This window comes from Oncorhynchus keta, chromosome 18, assembly GCF_023373465.1.
Source record: "Oncorhynchus keta strain PuntledgeMale-10-30-2019 chromosome 18, Oket_V2, whole genome shotgun sequence".
Lineage (NCBI taxonomy): Eukaryota > Metazoa > Chordata > Actinopteri > Salmoniformes > Salmonidae > Oncorhynchus > Oncorhynchus keta.
The window spans coordinates 29,418,648-29,436,919 of NC_068438.1; the positions used below are offsets into that span (position 1 = coordinate 29,418,648).

Genomic DNA, 18,272 nt, shown 5'->3' on the forward strand with positions numbered 1-18,272 from the left:
ACTGCATACATGTAGGCCTTCATTCACTGCATACACGTAGGCCTTCATTCACTGCATACACGTAGGCCTTCATTCACTGCATACATGTAGGCCTTCATTCACTGCATACATGTAGGCCTTCATTCACTGCATACATGTAGGCCTTCATTCACTGCATACATGTAGGCCTTCATTCACTGCATACATGTAGGCCTTCATTCACTGCATACATGTAGGCCTTCATTCACTGCATACATGTAGGCCGACATTCACTGCATACATGTAGGCCTTCATTCACTGCATACACGTAGGCCTTCATTCACTGCATACACGTAGGCCTTCATTCACTGCATACACGTAGGCCTTCATTCACTGCATACATGTAGGCCTTCATTCACTGCATACCTGTAGGCCGACATTCACTGCATACATGTAGGCCTTCATTCGCTGCATACCTGTAGGCCTTCATTCACTGCATACATGTAGGCCTTCATTCACTGCATACATGTAGGCCTTCATTCACTGCATACATGTAGGCCTTCATTCACTGCATACCTGTAGGCCTTCATTCACTGCATACATGTAGGCCGACATTCACTGCATACATGTATGCCTACATTCACTGCATACATGTAGGCCTTCATTATCTGCATACATGTAGGCCGACATTCACTGCATACATGTAGGCCTTCATTCACTGCATACATGTAGGCCTTCATTCACTGCATACATGTAGGCCTTCATTCACTGCATACATGTAGGCCAACATTCACTGCATATAGTGGGGCAATCAGCCCAATTGTGCAAGTACTTATTTTCCACCATAATTTGCAAATAAAATCATAAAAAACCCTACAATGTGATTTTCTGGATTTTTAAAATTCTCATTTTGTCTGTCATAGTTGAAGTGTACCTATGATGAAAATTACAAGCCTCTCTCCTCTTTTTAAGTGGGAGAACTTGCACAATTGGTGGCTGACTAAATACTTTTTTGCCCCACTGTACATGTAGGCTGACATTCACTGCATACATGTAGGCCGACATTGTAAATAAGAATTTGTTCTTAACTGACTTGCCTAGTTCAATAAAGGTTCCATAAAACTTTTTTTTTTTTACATGAAGTGAAAGTATGTTTCGTTATTTTGGTCAGTCAGTAGAGTGAATGAGTACATTTGGATTTGAAAAGCAAAGGCTAGATAAGTACAGTAATGTCAATGTGCAAAGATAGGTTTTTATCAACACATTATGAAGTCAGGAGACCTGTGGTCCATGTCAACACATTGTTCTACCCCACGAGTGATGTGTTTAAGCAGCATGGCTATTATAGTAAACTGAAACTAATATGAAAACAAATCATAAAAATCTATTTAGTATTTGCAGTGGCAATTTTAGTATGTAAATCTTGGTGGGGCAAAAAAAAATAATGTTTTAGATGCATGCCAAAAAAGCCATTACACAACACTAAACAATACATTAATTGCACTATAACGTTGACAAATGGTGCCCACAAACTATTAGGGCCTACATAAAGCTGTCCCATCAGCAGAGTCCCAACAGCAGTCCCAGCACCTTACCACTGCTACACCTGGCTGTCAGCGGAGCCTTGTCTGGCAGAAAAACAGTTAATTCAGCCTCATTTACTGCCTTTTTAAAAAACAACGCTGATATGGCTGACTTGCTTAAACAAATGAGGTTTCTACTGACAATTGAGATGTACAAACTATGGCATAAGGGGACGACTAGTGGATACGAGGGAATCCGTCATTTCGATTAAGACATTAATGAGCGAGCTAAGACGGACGTAGTCAATATAACTATTTGTTCAGCACTTTTGAAATGTACAGCGACAGAATTCAGAACATGAGCTGTTCTTACAGTATTCTCCTGGTACACCAAGTCAGAACCGTAAGATAAATAAAGGGGGCATATAAGCAGACAATGAAATCTCTTACAATGTTAGATGATGACATTTCTCTAAAATAGGCTTCATGTGCACAACCAAGTTAGAACAATGGGCTAAGTTATGAGGCAAAAAGGGACCAAATTACTAGGGTGATGCACAAGTTTACTTTGTTAGCTCAGTATACATATCTCCCTGGCATATTACATCATTTATGCAACAGCATACAAGGCATTTTTGGACTCATCTTGTTGTGCTGTGCTCACTTGAACAGGGAGGTGGCGCAGTGGTCCTTCGTGGGCAAATTTTGTCATCAAACTTTATCATCAAAGTCTGGCATTCTCTTAATTTATGGTGCTTTCAAGACAACTGGGTACTCTGGGGGAAAAAACAGGGTTGAATCATGACGTTAGGGATCTTCAGGTCGGAGCTCTAGAAAGAGGCCAAGTTCCCGATTTGGAATTCCGAGTTGGATGACCGTTCAAAACGGATTTTCCCAGTCGGAGCTCTTTTTTTCCCAGAGTTCCCAGTTGTCTTGAACTCACTGAAGTCTGAGATTTCCCAGTTTTGAATTTCCAGTTGTTTTGAACATAGCAAAAGTCATGCTGGATTGACAGCATGGCCAATGTCGAATGTTTATCCTTTTATGCTTTGAAAAGAGACCCTTAAACCCAGATTTGGACCACAAACCCACTCCACTGAATAGCTGGTTAGTGATTGCTTTGCAATGCTTGCAGTTAGCGACTGGTTCCTTCTAAACCACTTATTGTTTAATTTGTGATTTCCAACTTGTTGTGTAATGTTTATGTCCAATGGCCGATGAGCACCGATACGTTTTATCTATAATCTCTCTTCATAATTTCTCTTCATATGACAAGGGTTGAAAAGGATTTGTCAGTAGATTGTAGACTTGATTCATGATGATGACTGCTAGCTTGCTAGCTAAGAAGCTAAGATTTTTAAAGTATGATGCTGACATAATCAGTCCAATCAAAGCTACGGTAGATATAACGTGTTTAGACGTCATTTTATCTGTGACCAATGACCTTCTTGGATGGGCACTTCTAATGTAACTCCATGGCAGCATCCAAGGGGCTTGAATTTTCTAGCTCTCCCTGTAGATTTTGCAGTGACGTAGTGTCCCCATTAGTAACAGAACACTGCGCGAATCACGGCACAACGAGAGAACATTACCAGCCCCTAAGCTCTGTATTTTCCGCTGGCTGCCCCACCACCACCACCACCACCACCACCACCACCACCACATAAAGCACTGAGCTAGGCTCAAACACCTGAATTTTGGAGCTGCCTTACTCAAGAAAACAAAAAAGAGACCATGCAGCTTTATTTACTCAATAAATGTATTTTTACATTGTTTGCAAACTGATATGTGACACAAATTAATGCCAAATTAACATGCAAAAAAACAGGTGCTGCTCAAAACAGGCTCTGTCCTACCTGCTCTGAATGTCGGGTTGCCACTGACAACACAAATCCACCTGCTCTGAATGACGGGTCGCCACTGACAACACAAATCCACCTGCTCTGAATGACGGGTCGCCACTGACAACACAAATCCACCTGCTCTGAATGACGGGTCGCCACTGACAACACAAATCCACCTGCTCTGAATGACGGGTCGCCACTGACAACACAAATCCACCTGCTCTGAATGACGGGTCGCCACTGACAACACAAATCCACCTGCTCTGAATGACGGGTCGCCACTGACAACACAAATCCACCTGCTCTGAATGACGGGTCACCACTGACAACACAAATCCACCTGGTCTGAATGACGGGTTGCCACTGACAACACAAATCCACCTGCTCTGAATGACGGGTCGCCACTGACAACACAAATCCACCTGCTCTGAATGACGGGTCGCCACTGACAACACAAATCCACCTGCCCTGAATGACAGGTCGCCACTAGCAACAAATCAAATCAAATGTTATTTGTCTCAGGTTTAGACCTGACAGTGAAATGCTTACTTACTAGCCCTTAACCAACAATGCCGTTTTAAGAAACAATAAGTGTTAAGAAAGTATTTTCTAAATAAACTGAAGTAAACAATAAATACATAAAAATGAAAAAAATGAAAATAGAAAAATAAATATTTAAAGAGCAACAATAAAATAACAGTAATACGCCTATATACAGGGGGTGTGCAAAGCTGTAATCAAGGCAAAGGGTGGCTACTTTGTAGAATATCAAATATAAAATATATTTTGATTTTACTTTTGGTTACTACATGATTCCATATGTGTTATTTCAGAGTTTTGATGCCTTATTACATATACTATGTAGAAAATAGTCAAAAATATAAAGTGTCAACTTTTGACTTGGTACTGTATATAATATATATTTTTTTTTTGCTAAACAAGTGGGGCTCAAAATTCCCTGAATTATGGGTTGCCACTGAGTATTTGATTAATAAACATGTTTGGAAAAACAAAAAATATACTGAAACTATTCTATTTTACTCCAAAACGAAATCATATAAAATAAAAACCACCATGAATTCGAGTTAAATAAAATTCTAAGCTTTGGCCAACAATCTAGTGGGGTTTTCAAGTACTAAATGGCAGGCAAATGCTGCCAGTTGATGGCAATGTTTAAATAAGCCTAGCTTGTGCATCACTATCACCAGTGTCACTAGCTAACAAAATCAGCTAGGTAGCTAACTTGATTCTTCTTACAATACTAAAGTTAAAAAGTATTGTATTGGTGTAAACTTGGGCGAGAGAGAGTTTCCTTCCACCGTATTTTTTGTACCAGTCTGTACTATTCCTTTTAAATCCAAGTCACATTGAGATTTACTTCAGAATTTAAACCAAACCTAATCTAATGACTGACACAAGACCTTTGCCATGTTTCGTTGCCAAACAGTCTTGAACGTTGCAGATAGAAATGCCATGAATAGAGCCATGAATAGAGCTGATTCTACATATTCATATTATTCTACATAGGCTATTTCTATCTGAACATTCCAAAACGTTGCGTCCTGCTAAACACACCCCTGATGAACGTTGCAGATTGTGAAAGTGACACAATTTTTTTAAACAAAATAATATAAAAACTAGCAAATCAGTACTGAAAACTAACTGAAACTAAACAAATATAAAAACACGAAAGCATAATATTCTTTAAGTACATTCCATTTACACAGATAATGCAGCTCTCTGTGAGTGTGCACGGTTTGGAGCTGTAAGCTTTATATTACCTTTATTTAACTAGGCAAGTCAGTTAAGAACAAATTCTTATTTTCAATGACGGCCTAGGAACAGTGGGTTAACTGCCTGTTCAGCGGCAGAACGACAGACCTTGTCAGCTCGGGGGTTTGAACTTGCAACCTTCCGGTTACTAGTCCAACGCTCTAACCACTAGGCTACCCTGCCGCCCACTAGGCTACAAATGCCTTGTGTCTGTTTCTCCTCTCCACCACATCAGTAGTCCAGTACATTGTGGAATCTTGCCTGTGTCAAATCTAAAATGAATGAGGAATTGCTGTTCTAATCATATTGATTTATGAGCAGAAGCCCAAACATGAATAATAGATTTTCCTTCATCATTCTCCCGCTTATTTTAGGAGAATCTCATTTTGGTTATTTTTCACTCTTGAGCTCTTAGTGTGTGTATTTCACACAGTTATTATGTGTGTGTTTTGAAGCGAGCAAGTGAAGATTACATGAACTGACCTGTTGTAAGTTCTGCTAAAGATTTTATTTGACCATCATTTTTAGCCTGAGGCCACATCAGCTACACTAGTTTTAGGGAGCAGGGCTGGTATGTGTGTAATGTAGTGCCCCTGTACCCAGTCTCTCATACCACATTACACACACACACACACTGCCAGTGGGGCAGCTGGGGGGAGGTGGGCGGTGGGGGGAAGCATCATGGATGTTTGCTGTAGTTTGCCTTCCTCTTTACTACACCACAATACCATGCAGAAAAACAACAACAACATAGCAATAAAATAACAACAAAAAAAGCCATTACGTTACTATAGTACTGTGTAAAATGTTTCCAAGATGATGGACATGCGTCCCATCCCGCCCCTCCCTCCCTCCCTCCCTCCCTCCCTCCCTCCCTCCCTCCCTCCCTCCCTCCCTCCCTCCCTCCCTCCCTCCCTCCCTCCCTCCCTCCCTCCCCCCCCTCCCACCCACCCCTCCATCCCTCCCTCCCTCCCCTCCCTCCCTCCCTCCCCTCCCTCCCTCCCTCCCTCCCTCCCTCCCTCCCTCCCTCCCTCCCTCCCTCCCTCCCTCCCTCCCTCCCCCTCCCTCCCTCCCCTCCCACCCACCCACCCACCCACCCACCCTCCCTCCCTCCCTCCCTCCCTCCCTCCCTCCCCCCTCCCACCCACCCCTCCATCCCTCCCTCCCTCCCCTCCCTCCCTCCCCTCCCTCCCTCCCTCCCTCCCTCCCTCCCTCCCTCCCTCCCTCCCTCCCTCCCTCCCTCCCTCCCTCCCTCCCTACCTCCCTCCCTCCCCTCCCACCCACCCACCCACCCTCCCTCCCTCCCTCCCTCCCTCCCTCCCTCCCTCCCACCCACCCCCCCTCCCTCCCTCCCTCCCTCCCTCCCTCCTCCCCTCCCTCCCTCCCTCCCCTCCCTCCCTCCCTCCCTCCCTCCCTCCCTCCCTCCCTCCCTCCCTCCCTCCCTCCCTCCCTATACTATACTCTTATCTCTCAGGGTTCCCAGATTATGGGTTCTATTCCGGGGCCGGGCCCAGTGACCTGCGGGGGCCGCCCTGCTCCTTTGCCGACTTTGGCTCCCTCGGGCCCCATGCTGCTCAGATGCTGCAGCACAGTGAGCATCATGCCACCTCCGCCTGCAACTCCCCCCTCCAGCACCACCTGCAGCACAGCCCGGACCCCTTTAAGAGCCCAGGTGTGTACCCCGCTAACGTCTCATTCAATCCTTCAATTAGTCAATGATGCCATTCAGATTCATGAACTCTACTTAGGAATTATCAGAAGGCTATTGTGTGTGTGTGTGTGTGTGTGTGTGTGTGTGTGTGTGTGTGTGTGTGTGTGTGTGTGTGTGTGTGTGTGTGTGTGTGTGTGTGTGTGTGTGTGTGTGTGTGTGTGTGTGTGTGAGAAAGAAAGAGTGTAAAAGAGTAAAAGAGAGAGAGTGTAAAAGAGAGAGTGAGAGTGTGAAAGAGAGAGAGAGTGAGAGTGTAAAAGAGAGAGAGAGAGTGAGAGTGTAAAAGAGAGAGAGAGCAAGAGTTTTTAAAGAGAGAGTGAGAGTGTAAATGAGAGAGAGAGTGAGAGTGTAAAAGAGAGAGTGAGAGAGAGTGAGAGTGTAAAAGAGAGAGAGAGAGCGAGAGTGTAAAAGAGAGAGTGAGAGTGTAAAAGAGAGAGTGTGAAATAGAGAGAGAGAGTGAGAGTGTAAAAGAGAGAGAGAGTGTACAAGAAAGAGAGTGAGAGTGTAAAAGCGAGGGAGAGAGTGAGAGTGTAAAAGAGACAGAGAGAGTGAGAGTGTAAAAGAGAGAGAGAGTGAGAGTGTAAAATAGAGAGTGAGAGTGTAAAAGAGTGTGAGAGTGTAAAAGATAGAGAGAGGGAGAGTGTAAAAGAGAGAGTGAGAGTGTAAAAGAGAGAAAGAGGGAGAGTGTAAAAGAGAGAGTGAGAGTGTAAAAGAAAGAGAGAGAGTGAGAGTGTAAAAGAGTGTGAGAGTGTAAAAGAAAGAGAGAGAGTGAGAGTGTAAAAGAGAGAGAGTGAGAGTGTAAAAGAGTGTGAGAGTGTAAAAGAAAGAGAGAGAGTGAGAGTGTAAAAAAGAGAGAGAGAGAGAGTGAGAGTGAGAGTGTAAAAGAGAGAGAGAGTGATAGTATAAAAGAGAGGGAGAGTGAGAGTGTAAAAGAGTGTGAGAGTGTAAAAGAGAGAGAGGGGGAGTGTAAAAGAGAGAGAAAGAGAGAGTGAGAGTGTGGTGCGCGCTAAATAGAGTTTCAATCGGTGACATAACTTGCTCTGAGACCTTGAAGTAGTGGTTCCCCTTTCTCTGCAAGGGCCGCGGCTTTTGTGGCGCGATGGGTAATGATGCTTCGTGGGTGACTGTTGTTGTGTGTGCAGAGGGTCCCTGGTTCGCGCCCGGGTATGGGCGAGGGGACGGTCTAAAGTTATACAGTTACAGTAAGACCGGTTTTTCTTTAAGATATAGCAAGGTCAATATTATTTTTTCTTATCGCACCCTTCAAATATTGATCTCCATCCCTTGCTTACCCACAATGCATCGTGTTTGTTGGTACAGTGCATTACTTTTTTATATAAGGTGATGAACCATCATTTATATGTTTTTAGACTGCTAATTGATGAGGAATTTGTCATACAGAACGAGTGACCACAAATTGAGCTCCCAATGCTTGTATTTGACTATAGTGAATATCATCATAAATAATTTGAGCAAAAGTTCTGTGGCAAATTATTCCTGTTGGCTTGACATTATCTTTCCAGATAATGTTTTGTTGCTGGAATGTAATATATTTGATGAGGAAAGAATAAAGAAGGAATTGAACAGGTTATCATAGGTCATGCACAGCCAGTCTGAATGATCTATAGCCTTCAGAAACACACACCATCTTTTTCCACTTCTTTTCTTGTTCTTCAAGCCATATTTCCTTGGAGAAATCTAGACTGGAGCAGAAAGTGCTGGACATTTTATTGCATTGAGATTCTTTTTAAATGACCAATAGTGTTCTAACCCCACAACTGTGCTCCAATGAGTGTAAGTCATGTGTAGTTATTAGTGGGGCTGACAGTGGGGTTTAAATACTGTAAATCCTGTTCAACATGGGAACGGCCAGGGGGATGTGCAGTTCAGCAAAGTCTAGCAATTATGAGGAATCTAGCCTGCTGTATAAACAGAGATACAGTGGATAAAACAGCCATGTCAGGACTGGGTCACTCTGATAAGAACAGTGCAGCCAGTCAGGAACTGCTTGATACTAAGCAGCAATGTCACTCTGAGAAGTTGTTTATTTCTCCCTCACAATGAGGCTACTCTATCTTTATCATTTCATTATTTAATCTGCTCTTGTTAGAGGGAGAAGGAAATATTTGATGTGGTGTGTGTGTGTGTCCGGGTGTGTGTGTGTGTGTGTGTATGTGTGAATATGCGTTTTCTGCTCCCAAACAGTGATATCCATAGATAATATTGTGTTTTTTTTAATCATACAACACTTTTATGAGAGCACAGTTACACCTTACAATATCTTTCACAATCCAATCATCTATGGTGATCATGGAGGTGTATCTGTATAGCGTAGCCCACTTAGTTTATACTGAGATTTAATTTTGACACATATTACAATGTGTGGCTAAATCCTCCTCCATTCTCATCTAGACTGTCTCCTTTCTTGAGCTGGTTTTAATAACCCTTACCCTCACGAGTCTTCAGATCAAACGCATTAATAGACCTCCCTTTCAATCCACATCCGCACCAAGCAAAAGCTTCCAGCTGCAGTGGAAGACTGATTTAATATTCCTTTATTAATAGGAGTGTCACTGAGCGGCGCTCGGCGAGAAAAATTAGCAGACCTCGCCATGGGGGCCCGAGGTTCCCCGGATTTTTTAATTTGAATATCTGCTCTTGTTTTTATTTATTTTAATTTGTCTTTTCAACACACTAAAACAGAGGGTCACCTGGTGCTGAGCTGACAGCAGCAATGGCTCAAGTAGTCTAGACAACAATTAGAGCAATTTAAGCCAACCCCATGGTTCCTCTACTTCCCCTTTTCTTTTTTATTTCCTGCTCTCTCATTTCTTAATTGCCATTATTATTGGTCTGGGATTTCTCCCCGGCGTCGTGTTCTACTTTTCAAAAGATTCTGTCTCTCTTTGCCCCTCTCGCTTTATAGCCGTAGTTTTCCTCACATACACTGCCAAGGTCATCTAGATTGGCTGTTCAGACTTTCGTCAGTTGGTTATAGTGGCTGTCTATCTTCCCTGCCCGTCATACATTAAACACACACACACTCTCTCTTCTCTCTATCTTCTCTCTCGCTCTCTTTTCTCTCTTTTCTCTTCTCTCTCTCTTCTCTCTCTCTTTTCTCTTGCCTCTTTCTCTCTCTCTCGCTCTCTTCTCTCTTGCTCTCTTCTCTCTCACTATCTTCTCTCTCTATTTTCACTCTCCTCTCTCACTCTCTTCTCTCTCTCTATTTTCTCTCTTTTCTCTCTCTATTTTTTCTCTCCTATCCTCGCTCTCTTCTCGCTCTCTATATTTCCTTTCCTCTTTTCTCTCTCTCTCTCCTCTCTTCTCTCTCTCTTCTTGCTCTCTTCTCTCTCTCTTCTCTCTCCACTCGCTCTCTTCTCTCTTGCTCACTGTCTTCTCTTTCGCTCTTTTCTCTATCTCTCTCGCTCTCTTCTCTCTCCGTGCTCTCTTCTCCCTCTCTCTCTCTTTTCCCTCTCTCTTCTTTCTGTCTCGCTCTCTTCTCTCTCTCTCTCGCTCTTTTCTCTCTCTCTGTCGCTCTTTTCTCTCTCTCAAGCTCTCTTCTCTCTCACTCTCTTCTCTCACTCTCTCTCTCTCTCTCTCTTTCTCTCTGGATGAGCTCTGATATGCAGAGCTCTGCTCTTTAATGTGCTCTCTCTCTCTCTCTCTCTCGCTCTATGCGGAAGGGCCGGCTGGGCTTGGTGGGAGGCTGCTGTGGAAATGTGACTCAATGATGCAGTCTTTTAGCAGGCATTACCCAGGACACCCTGTGTAATTTCCTGGCTGTCAGGCACCAGCTAGGCCTGATACCCCTGGCACTAAGGGAAAGATAATCACCATCATATATTTAAAGGAGGAGAGAGAGAGAGGGCCTCTCCTAGCGACAGGTGTTGATTAGATAGGGGGTGTTGTGCCCAAATCCCTGCAGCAATTTATTGTATGAAAGTGGGATTCATGAACGGGCAGTCATATTTGACGCTGGCGGACGCACAACGCAGCGCTAGACGGAGAGATGTAAAAAAGTGATAAGGAGAGGGACCCGCAAAGAGGCAGCTCACTTTTTCTCTGCCACGTTTTTTCACCCTATAGGATCTTGAGATGAGCTCCTTCAGCTGATGTGTAGAGAGATAGCCTTCATATCTTCCCTTTATAGAACAGCTCTCGCACTGTCTTAAATCTACGCTATTTTGTTGTTTGCATGGAATATGAATGCTTAGAGTACATAAAAGTAGAAAACTGGCCATGCATGAGCATCCTGAATTACATCGTCTTTTAAAACCGTGTTTAGTTGGAGCTGGTCAGATGGCTTGTAGAATATGTATACATTTTGCATATGTATAGTACCAGTCAAAAGTTTAGACACACCTACTCATTCAAGTGTTCTTCTTTGTTTTGACTATTTTCTACACTGTAGAATAATAGTGAAGACATCAAAACTATGAAATAACACATATGGAATCATGTAGTAACCAAAAAGTGTTAAACAAATCAAAACATATTTTAGATTCTTCAAAGTAGCCACCCTTTGCCTTGATGCTGAGCACTTGATGCTGAGCACTTGATGCTGAGCACTTGTTGGCTGCTTTTCCTTCACTCTGCGGTCCAACTCATCCCAAACCATCTCAATTGGGTTGAGGTCAGGTGATTGTGGAGGCCAGGTCATCTAATGCAGCACTCCATCACTCTCCTTCTTGGTCGAATAGCCCTTACACAGCCTGGAGGTGTGTCGGATCACTGTCCTGTTGAAAAACAAATGATAGTCCCACTAAGCCCAAATCAGATGGGATGGCGTATTGCTGCAGAATGCTGTGTTAGATCTGCTGGTTAAGTGTCCCTAGAATTCTAAATAAATCACTGACAGTGTCACCAGCAAAGCACCCCCACACCATCACACCTCCTCCTCCATGCTTCACGATGGGACCTACACATGCATAGATCATCTGTTCACCTATTCTACGTCTCACAAAGACATGGCGGTTGGAACCAAAAATCTCAAATTCGTACAGATTTTCACCGGTCTAATGTGAATTGCTTGTGTTTCTTGGCCCAAGCAAGTCTCTTCTTCTTATTGGTGTCCTTTAGTAGTGGTTTCTTTGCAGCAATTCGACCACAAAGGCCTGATTCACGCGGTCTCCTCTGAAAAGTTCATGTTGACATGTGTCTGTTACTTGAACTCTGTGAAGCATTTTATTTGGGTTGCAATTTCTGAGGCTGGTAACTAATGAACTTATCCTTTGCAGCAGATCTAACTCTGTGTCTTCCTTTTGTGTGGCGGTCCTCATGAGAACCAGTTTCATCATAGCGCTTGATGGTTTTTGCGACTGCACTTGAAGAAACTTTCAAAATTCTTGAAATGTTCCGTGTTGACTGACCTTCACGTCTTAAAGTAATGACGGACTGTCATTTTTGTTGTTGCTTATTTGAGCTGTTCTTGCCACAAAATGGACTTGGTATTTTACCAAGTAGGGCTATCTTCTGTATACCACCCCTACCTTGTCACAACACAACTGATTGGCTCAAACACATTAAGAAGGAAAGAGATTCCACAAATTAACTTTTAACAAGACACACCTGTTCATTTAAATGCATTCCAGGTGACTACCTCATGAAGCTGGTGGAGAGAATGCCAAGAGTGTGCAAAGCTGCCATCAAGGCAAAGGGTGGCTACTTTGAAGAATCTCAAATATAAAGTACTATTTGATTATTTGAACACTTTTTTGGTTACTACATGATTCCATGTGTTATTTCATAGTTTTGATGTCTTCACTATTATTCTACAATGCAAAAAATAGTAAATAATAATGAAAAACCCTTGAATGAGTAGATGTGTCCAAAATGTAACTGGTACTGTACATGTTTATACCAGGCTCCTCATACAAACATCACATTTAAACATTATTAATACGTTTCTGCTTGCGTTACATTCAATTTGAACTAATTAATGTATACATAAACTATAAACACTCTTCCTTCTTCCTCTCTGACATTATCATTTCCTGTTTGACTGTAGTGTATTGAGGTTTGTGTTTTGTGTTTTTCATCCCAGTATTTTTATTTGATTTGATTTATTTTACTGTGCATGGAAAAGGCTATACGGACACTACTGACCTGCAAACTGATATTTACTTTCAGAATTGGTTACCGTTTGGTTAAAGGGAAAATCCCCCCCCAAAATAATAATAATAATAAAATAATTTGGTGTTTTGCATCATCATGATAATGTGGCTGGTGACACTTTGCTTCTTGAAAGTCCAATATCTTGAAAACATGACTGCTGACATGCAAAACATTTTGGGACTGTATCAATATGGGACTAATGAAAAAATACAAACGTTTTTTTTCCATTTAAGGTAAGGGTCAGGTTAGTAGTTTTGCAGGTCACCAGTGTTCTTATAGTCTCTCCCACTATGCATGCCAGGCCTCAGCTTCAAACTTAGCTTTTATCCATCTCTGCACACCACCAGTCCTAAATAGCTACGTTGATCATCCAATTCTGGCACCCCCGCTTCCCCCCTTCCGTCAGGCACCAACCAGGCCAGGCCCGGAGCCTTCCCCGGCACCAACAGTCCTGGGCCCGTGGCTGACGTCTATGGCACTCCCAGCCAGGACTCCGGTGTGGGCAACTACATTAGTGCTGCTAGCCCACAGCCTGGCTCTGGCTTCGGCCACAGCATTGCTGTAAGTACAGCTTACAGCAACTCGTTCACCTTGTCCAATACCGCCTTCATCTTCTTTGTGCTGTCAACCATATTCCTTGTTCATTCTCTCAGCTTATTTCAACTCATCGTCAGGATATTTCATCAGTCTGAAGGATATGATTTCTATCCACAAAAGAGATCGGTCTGCTTATTATTCTACAGATGTCTTGTGCGCTCTTCCGTTTGTTATGCTAAATGTATCATGTATATCAGACGAGAGCTGTAGATTAAGTAGTGCTTACTGTATGTGAACGTGATGGCGTCATGTAAACATTCATCAGATTACAATCTCTGTCAATCAAAGTTCTACTGGTCACTCTGTTCCACTTTAGTCAAACAATAATGCAGGCATAATCAGTGTGTTCAGTGTCACTGTGTCAGAGTTTAGGCCTATTAAAGCTTTACAATGAATATGTGCCTGCAATGCAGTGAGAATGTTTGCCATCTAAACATCAAATAAGGCACAAGTGCTGACAGGTGCTCAGGTGCGTGGTTGGGTCTGTGTGATTGTGTACATTACCAACATTTCGTCCTCATTCACACATTTGATTTTTTCTGTCAGCTGCAGTAACGTTAAAACAAACTGTGAACTTGTACGGCCTGTCATCACCTCTCTGACGTGTCAGTGTACTTCTGTTCATGCGCCAGCCAGAAGGTCAAGAAATCCTGCAATTAGTTATTTTGTTTCACCTTTTCAGTGGTGGTGACTCCTGATTTGAGTAGACTCACACCAGATGAATTCCAGGGCTTTGAAAGGGTCCTCATTCAAAGTGCATTATGTAAATCAATACAACAATAATAACCCCTTGTGCGTTAAACCACTGTCGTAAGAATATTTTCTCCATGTCCTTTGAAGACACTGACATTCATTACCCCTGTTGTATGCTTCAGTCTGGAACCTTTGATGAGGGTATTGATGGATTTTAGCCAGCTTAGGAAAAAGCACGGAGAAAAATCTGCTCCAACTAAAATGGATGAGTAACTAAAAGCCTTGTACTCTGCCACACCGATAATTAATACAGTTCTCCCTATTTGAACTCTTGTCCAAAATGCAACTCAAGGTGTGCTGAAAACTGAAGAAGACTTTTTGTATGTTTGGCCCACTGAACACCTTGTCTTCCGGTGCATTCCTAGCATGTTAGAGACATTTTAAAGGAACCATGTCGGCACATAAAGCACCACTCTGCAAACAGAGAGGGCTTTCATTAGATTAGCTAACTGCTGAACCATCTTTTACAATCGGAATGGAATGTCACCTTCCACTTGACTTTGAGAGACAGTTTCACCCTAAATAAGGGAAATGTAGGTTGAAGATCTTGTCTATATTTCAGAAATGACAGGCACCGTTGGCACTCAAAATCCCTAGTCAGAAATATTTCATGCTGTTGCTATATATGGCTATCCCAACCTACATAGAATGAAATAGCTGATATTTTTCTCTTCAAGCTCAGTTCTTATGATTGTCTTATGTAGCGGCACATATTTTATTTTTTGGACATTGGCTGTTGAAGTTCACAGTTTCAGCTACATAATGGGTTGGGTAATGGGTTGGGTTGGGTGACACGTTGGGTTGGGTAATGGGTTGGGTTGGGTGACACGTTGGGTTGGGTAATGGGTTGGGTTGGGTGACACGTTGGGTTGGGTAATGGGTTGGGTTGGGTGACACGTTGGGTTGGGTAATGGGTTGGGTGACACGTTGGGTTGGGTTGGGTTGGGTAATGGGTAATGGGTTGGGTTGGGTAATTGGTTGGGTAATGGGTTGGGTAATGGGTAATGGGTTGGGTAATTGGTTGGGTAATGGGTAATGTGTTGGGAAATGGGTAATGGGTAATGGGTTGGGTAATGGGTTGGGTAATGAGTAATGGGTAAGGGGTTAGGTAATGGGTAATGGGTAATGGGTTGGGTAATGGGTAATGGGTTGGGTAATGGGTTGGGTTTGATTTGATTTGGGTAATGGGTTGGGTAATGGGTAATGGGTTGGGTAATGGGTAATGGGTTGGGTAATGGGTAATGGGTTGGGTGACACATTTGCTTTGGAGGAGTACTTCCGTTTCCATTCTTTCCATCCTCAATATACAGGCGGGAGAACAAGTATTTGAAACACTGCCAATTTTGCAGGTTTTCCTACTTACAAAGCATGTAGAGGTCTGTAATTTTTATCATAGGTACACTTCAACTGTGAGAGACGGAATCTAAAACAAAAATCCAGAAAATCACATTGTATGATTTTTAAGTAAATTAATTAGCATTTTGTTGCATGACATAAGTATTTGATCACCTACCAACCAGTAAGAATTCCGGCTCTCACAGACCTGTTCGTTTTTCTTTAAGAAGCCCTCCTGTTCTCCACTCATTACCTGTATCAACTGCACGTGTTTGAACTTGTTACCTGTATAAAAGACACCTGTCCACACACTCAAACAGACTCCAACCTCTCCACAATGGCCAAGACCAGAGACCTGGGTAAGGACATCAGGGGTAAAATTGTAGACCTGCACAAGGCTGGGTGGGCTACAGTACTATAGGCAAGCAGCTTGGTGAGAAAGCAACAACTGTTGGCGCAATTATTAGAAAATGTAAGAAGTTCAAGATGATGGTCAAACACCCTCGGTCTGGGGCTCCATGCAATATCTCACCTCATGGGGCATCAATGATCATGAGGAAGGTGAGGGATCAGCCCAAAACTACACGGCATAACCTGGTCAATGACCTGAAGAGAGCTGGGACCACAGTCTCAAAGAAAAGCATTAGTAACACACTACGCCGTCATGGATTAAAATCCTGCTGCGCACGCAAGGTCCCCCTGCTCAAGCCAGCGCATGTCCAGGCCCGTCTGAAGTTTGCCAATGACCATCTGGATGATCCAGAGGAGGAATGGGAGAAGGTCACGTGGTCTGTTGAGACAAAAATAGAGCTTTTACAAATGACAGACCTCTACATGCTTTGTAAGTAGGAAAAGCTGCAAAATAGTCAGTGTATCAAATACTTGTTCTCCCCACTGTAATTTTGCTGAAGTTACTTTTGCATGTGTGTGATTCTGCTGGTGATTCATATTTTTGTTGTGGTTACGTGAATGTGATTACATTAGAGTTCTACTGATCCATGCTTTCTTAACAAAACCTTGTTCACACAATACATACACACTACACTTAGACATCTGAAGTTAACAACATTAGTCTCCTGCTTTAGCCAGCATTAGCCCCTTATTGTCGAGCAAGTTATCCAAATCTCTATAATGGATCCTTATTGGTGGTGAATGCAGTAAATGGCTATAATGGATCCTTATTGTTGGTGAATTCAGTAAGTGTGATTCCAATTACTACTGCTGTCCATCGCTGCAGAATTCAATTGGTTTTAATCACTGCTTCTTATCAAATAAAAATACATTCTTAGAATGTACCCCATCGGTACCGTCCTCTTCGGTTTCCATGTCCATGACTCTTTAGAAATAGTTTGATTTAATTTATGCTGCCTATAAATAGAGCTCTGCTCTAGGACACAGACAGGTTGGCAGCACCACAATGGGACTACCTGAGACCCACCTCTGTGTGGCCATTTTCCACATTCAAAATTAAAGAACCAAATTGGGGCCTAAATGCTGTTCCGATGGCTAAAACGAACTTGACTTGAGGAAATGAACGAGATACATTTCCATTCATGCTGGCAGCACATCCTATGAATAAAATATACTCACCAGTAATAGGTTTCTTTTTAGCCTTTTTCCCTGAAATGCATACTGACACAGGTACTAACTGTACACTTTTAGGGGCCGTTGATTGCAACCGCTTTTACAAATGGATACCATTGAAACCTAACAGGTGGTTGGTTGCCATCTCATTTGAGGTATTATTATGTCATTTCTATAATGTTTTAGTCGTTTTCCTTCCTTTTTCCTTTTATATGTTCTTTCTCTTTCTGTCTGATTTAGATCCTCCCCCTCAAAAAACAAGAAAACACTTTCTACAGGGTTTCTACACGTTGCTTACATGTCTGCATTCTTATTTTGTGTATTTGGATTTGTATATTGAAACCCTTTAAAAAGTGAATGATTGTCATTTTCCATTGTGAAACCACCGAGATGGTGAAATACACATATCTAACTTGCAACGCCCCGACACTATTTCCCCCATTATTGTCACTTTGTTACCCTGTTTCTAGAAGACGAAGCATGCATTCTGTTAAAATAAAATATCATAGTATTCTGTAAAGGAAAGGTGTTCTGGGTGTATGCAAACTCTGCTGTTGCTTTCCTCACTGTTGCCTTCTCTTGTGTTACCGATTTAATGTAGCTAGCTTTCCACTGGAATTCAGCAATCAACCAAGAGTCATAACCAAGTCATATATTGTGCGGTGGGTTGGCCTTGGCTATTCAGGGAACAGACTCCAGTTTCTTGTGGTCCTGTATGGCTCAGTTGCACTTGCACTGCCGGGGTTGTGGGTTCAATTCTCGAGGCCACCCATAAGTAAAATGTACGCATGACTGTAAGTCACTTTGGATAAAAGTGTCTGCTAAATGGCATGTTATTTTATATATTATTTGACGTGCTACTGTATATGGACACTGGTCTGGAGCGTGAGTTGAGAGTGAGGCGGAGCTGGATCTGTGCAGTTGTTCACCTTTGGGTCATTTCCTCCTCTGGAGACCACATCTCTACCCTCACCGCCGCAGTTTATTGAGCAACTTTATGAAAACAAACCTCCAAACATAACTGTCTGACTGTTTATAGGCCATTTAGAAGCCACATCAGCGAACGTGTGTGTGTATAAAGTG

The 18,272-nt window shown here is 42.7% G+C and overlaps 1 protein-coding gene across 6 annotated transcripts in view; it reads left to right on the forward strand.

Annotated features, from left to right (window-relative positions):
• Nucleotides 1-18,272, forward strand: part of LOC118375293 (RNA-binding protein Musashi homolog 2-like) — a 432,377-nt gene that overhangs the window by 412,161 nt on the left and 1,944 nt on the right. For 2 of the 6 annotated variants that reach the window (XM_052467848.1, XM_052467850.1), the window contains exons 12-14: nucleotides 6,573-6,770; nucleotides 13,327-13,481; nucleotides 17,268-17,344. The exons of 1 other annotated variant lie outside the window; for it this stretch is intronic. In XM_052467848.1, coding sequence (XP_052323808.1) covers nucleotides 6,573-6,770; nucleotides 13,327-13,481; nucleotides 17,268-17,309 — 395 coding nt within the window. In that variant the 3' untranslated portion in view covers nucleotides 17,310-17,344. The remainder of the gene's footprint in view (nucleotides 1-6,572; nucleotides 6,771-13,326; nucleotides 13,482-17,267; nucleotides 17,345-18,272) is intronic. 3 more of the 6 variants (XM_052467847.1, XM_052467849.1, XM_052467851.1) reach the window with 2 other exon arrangements.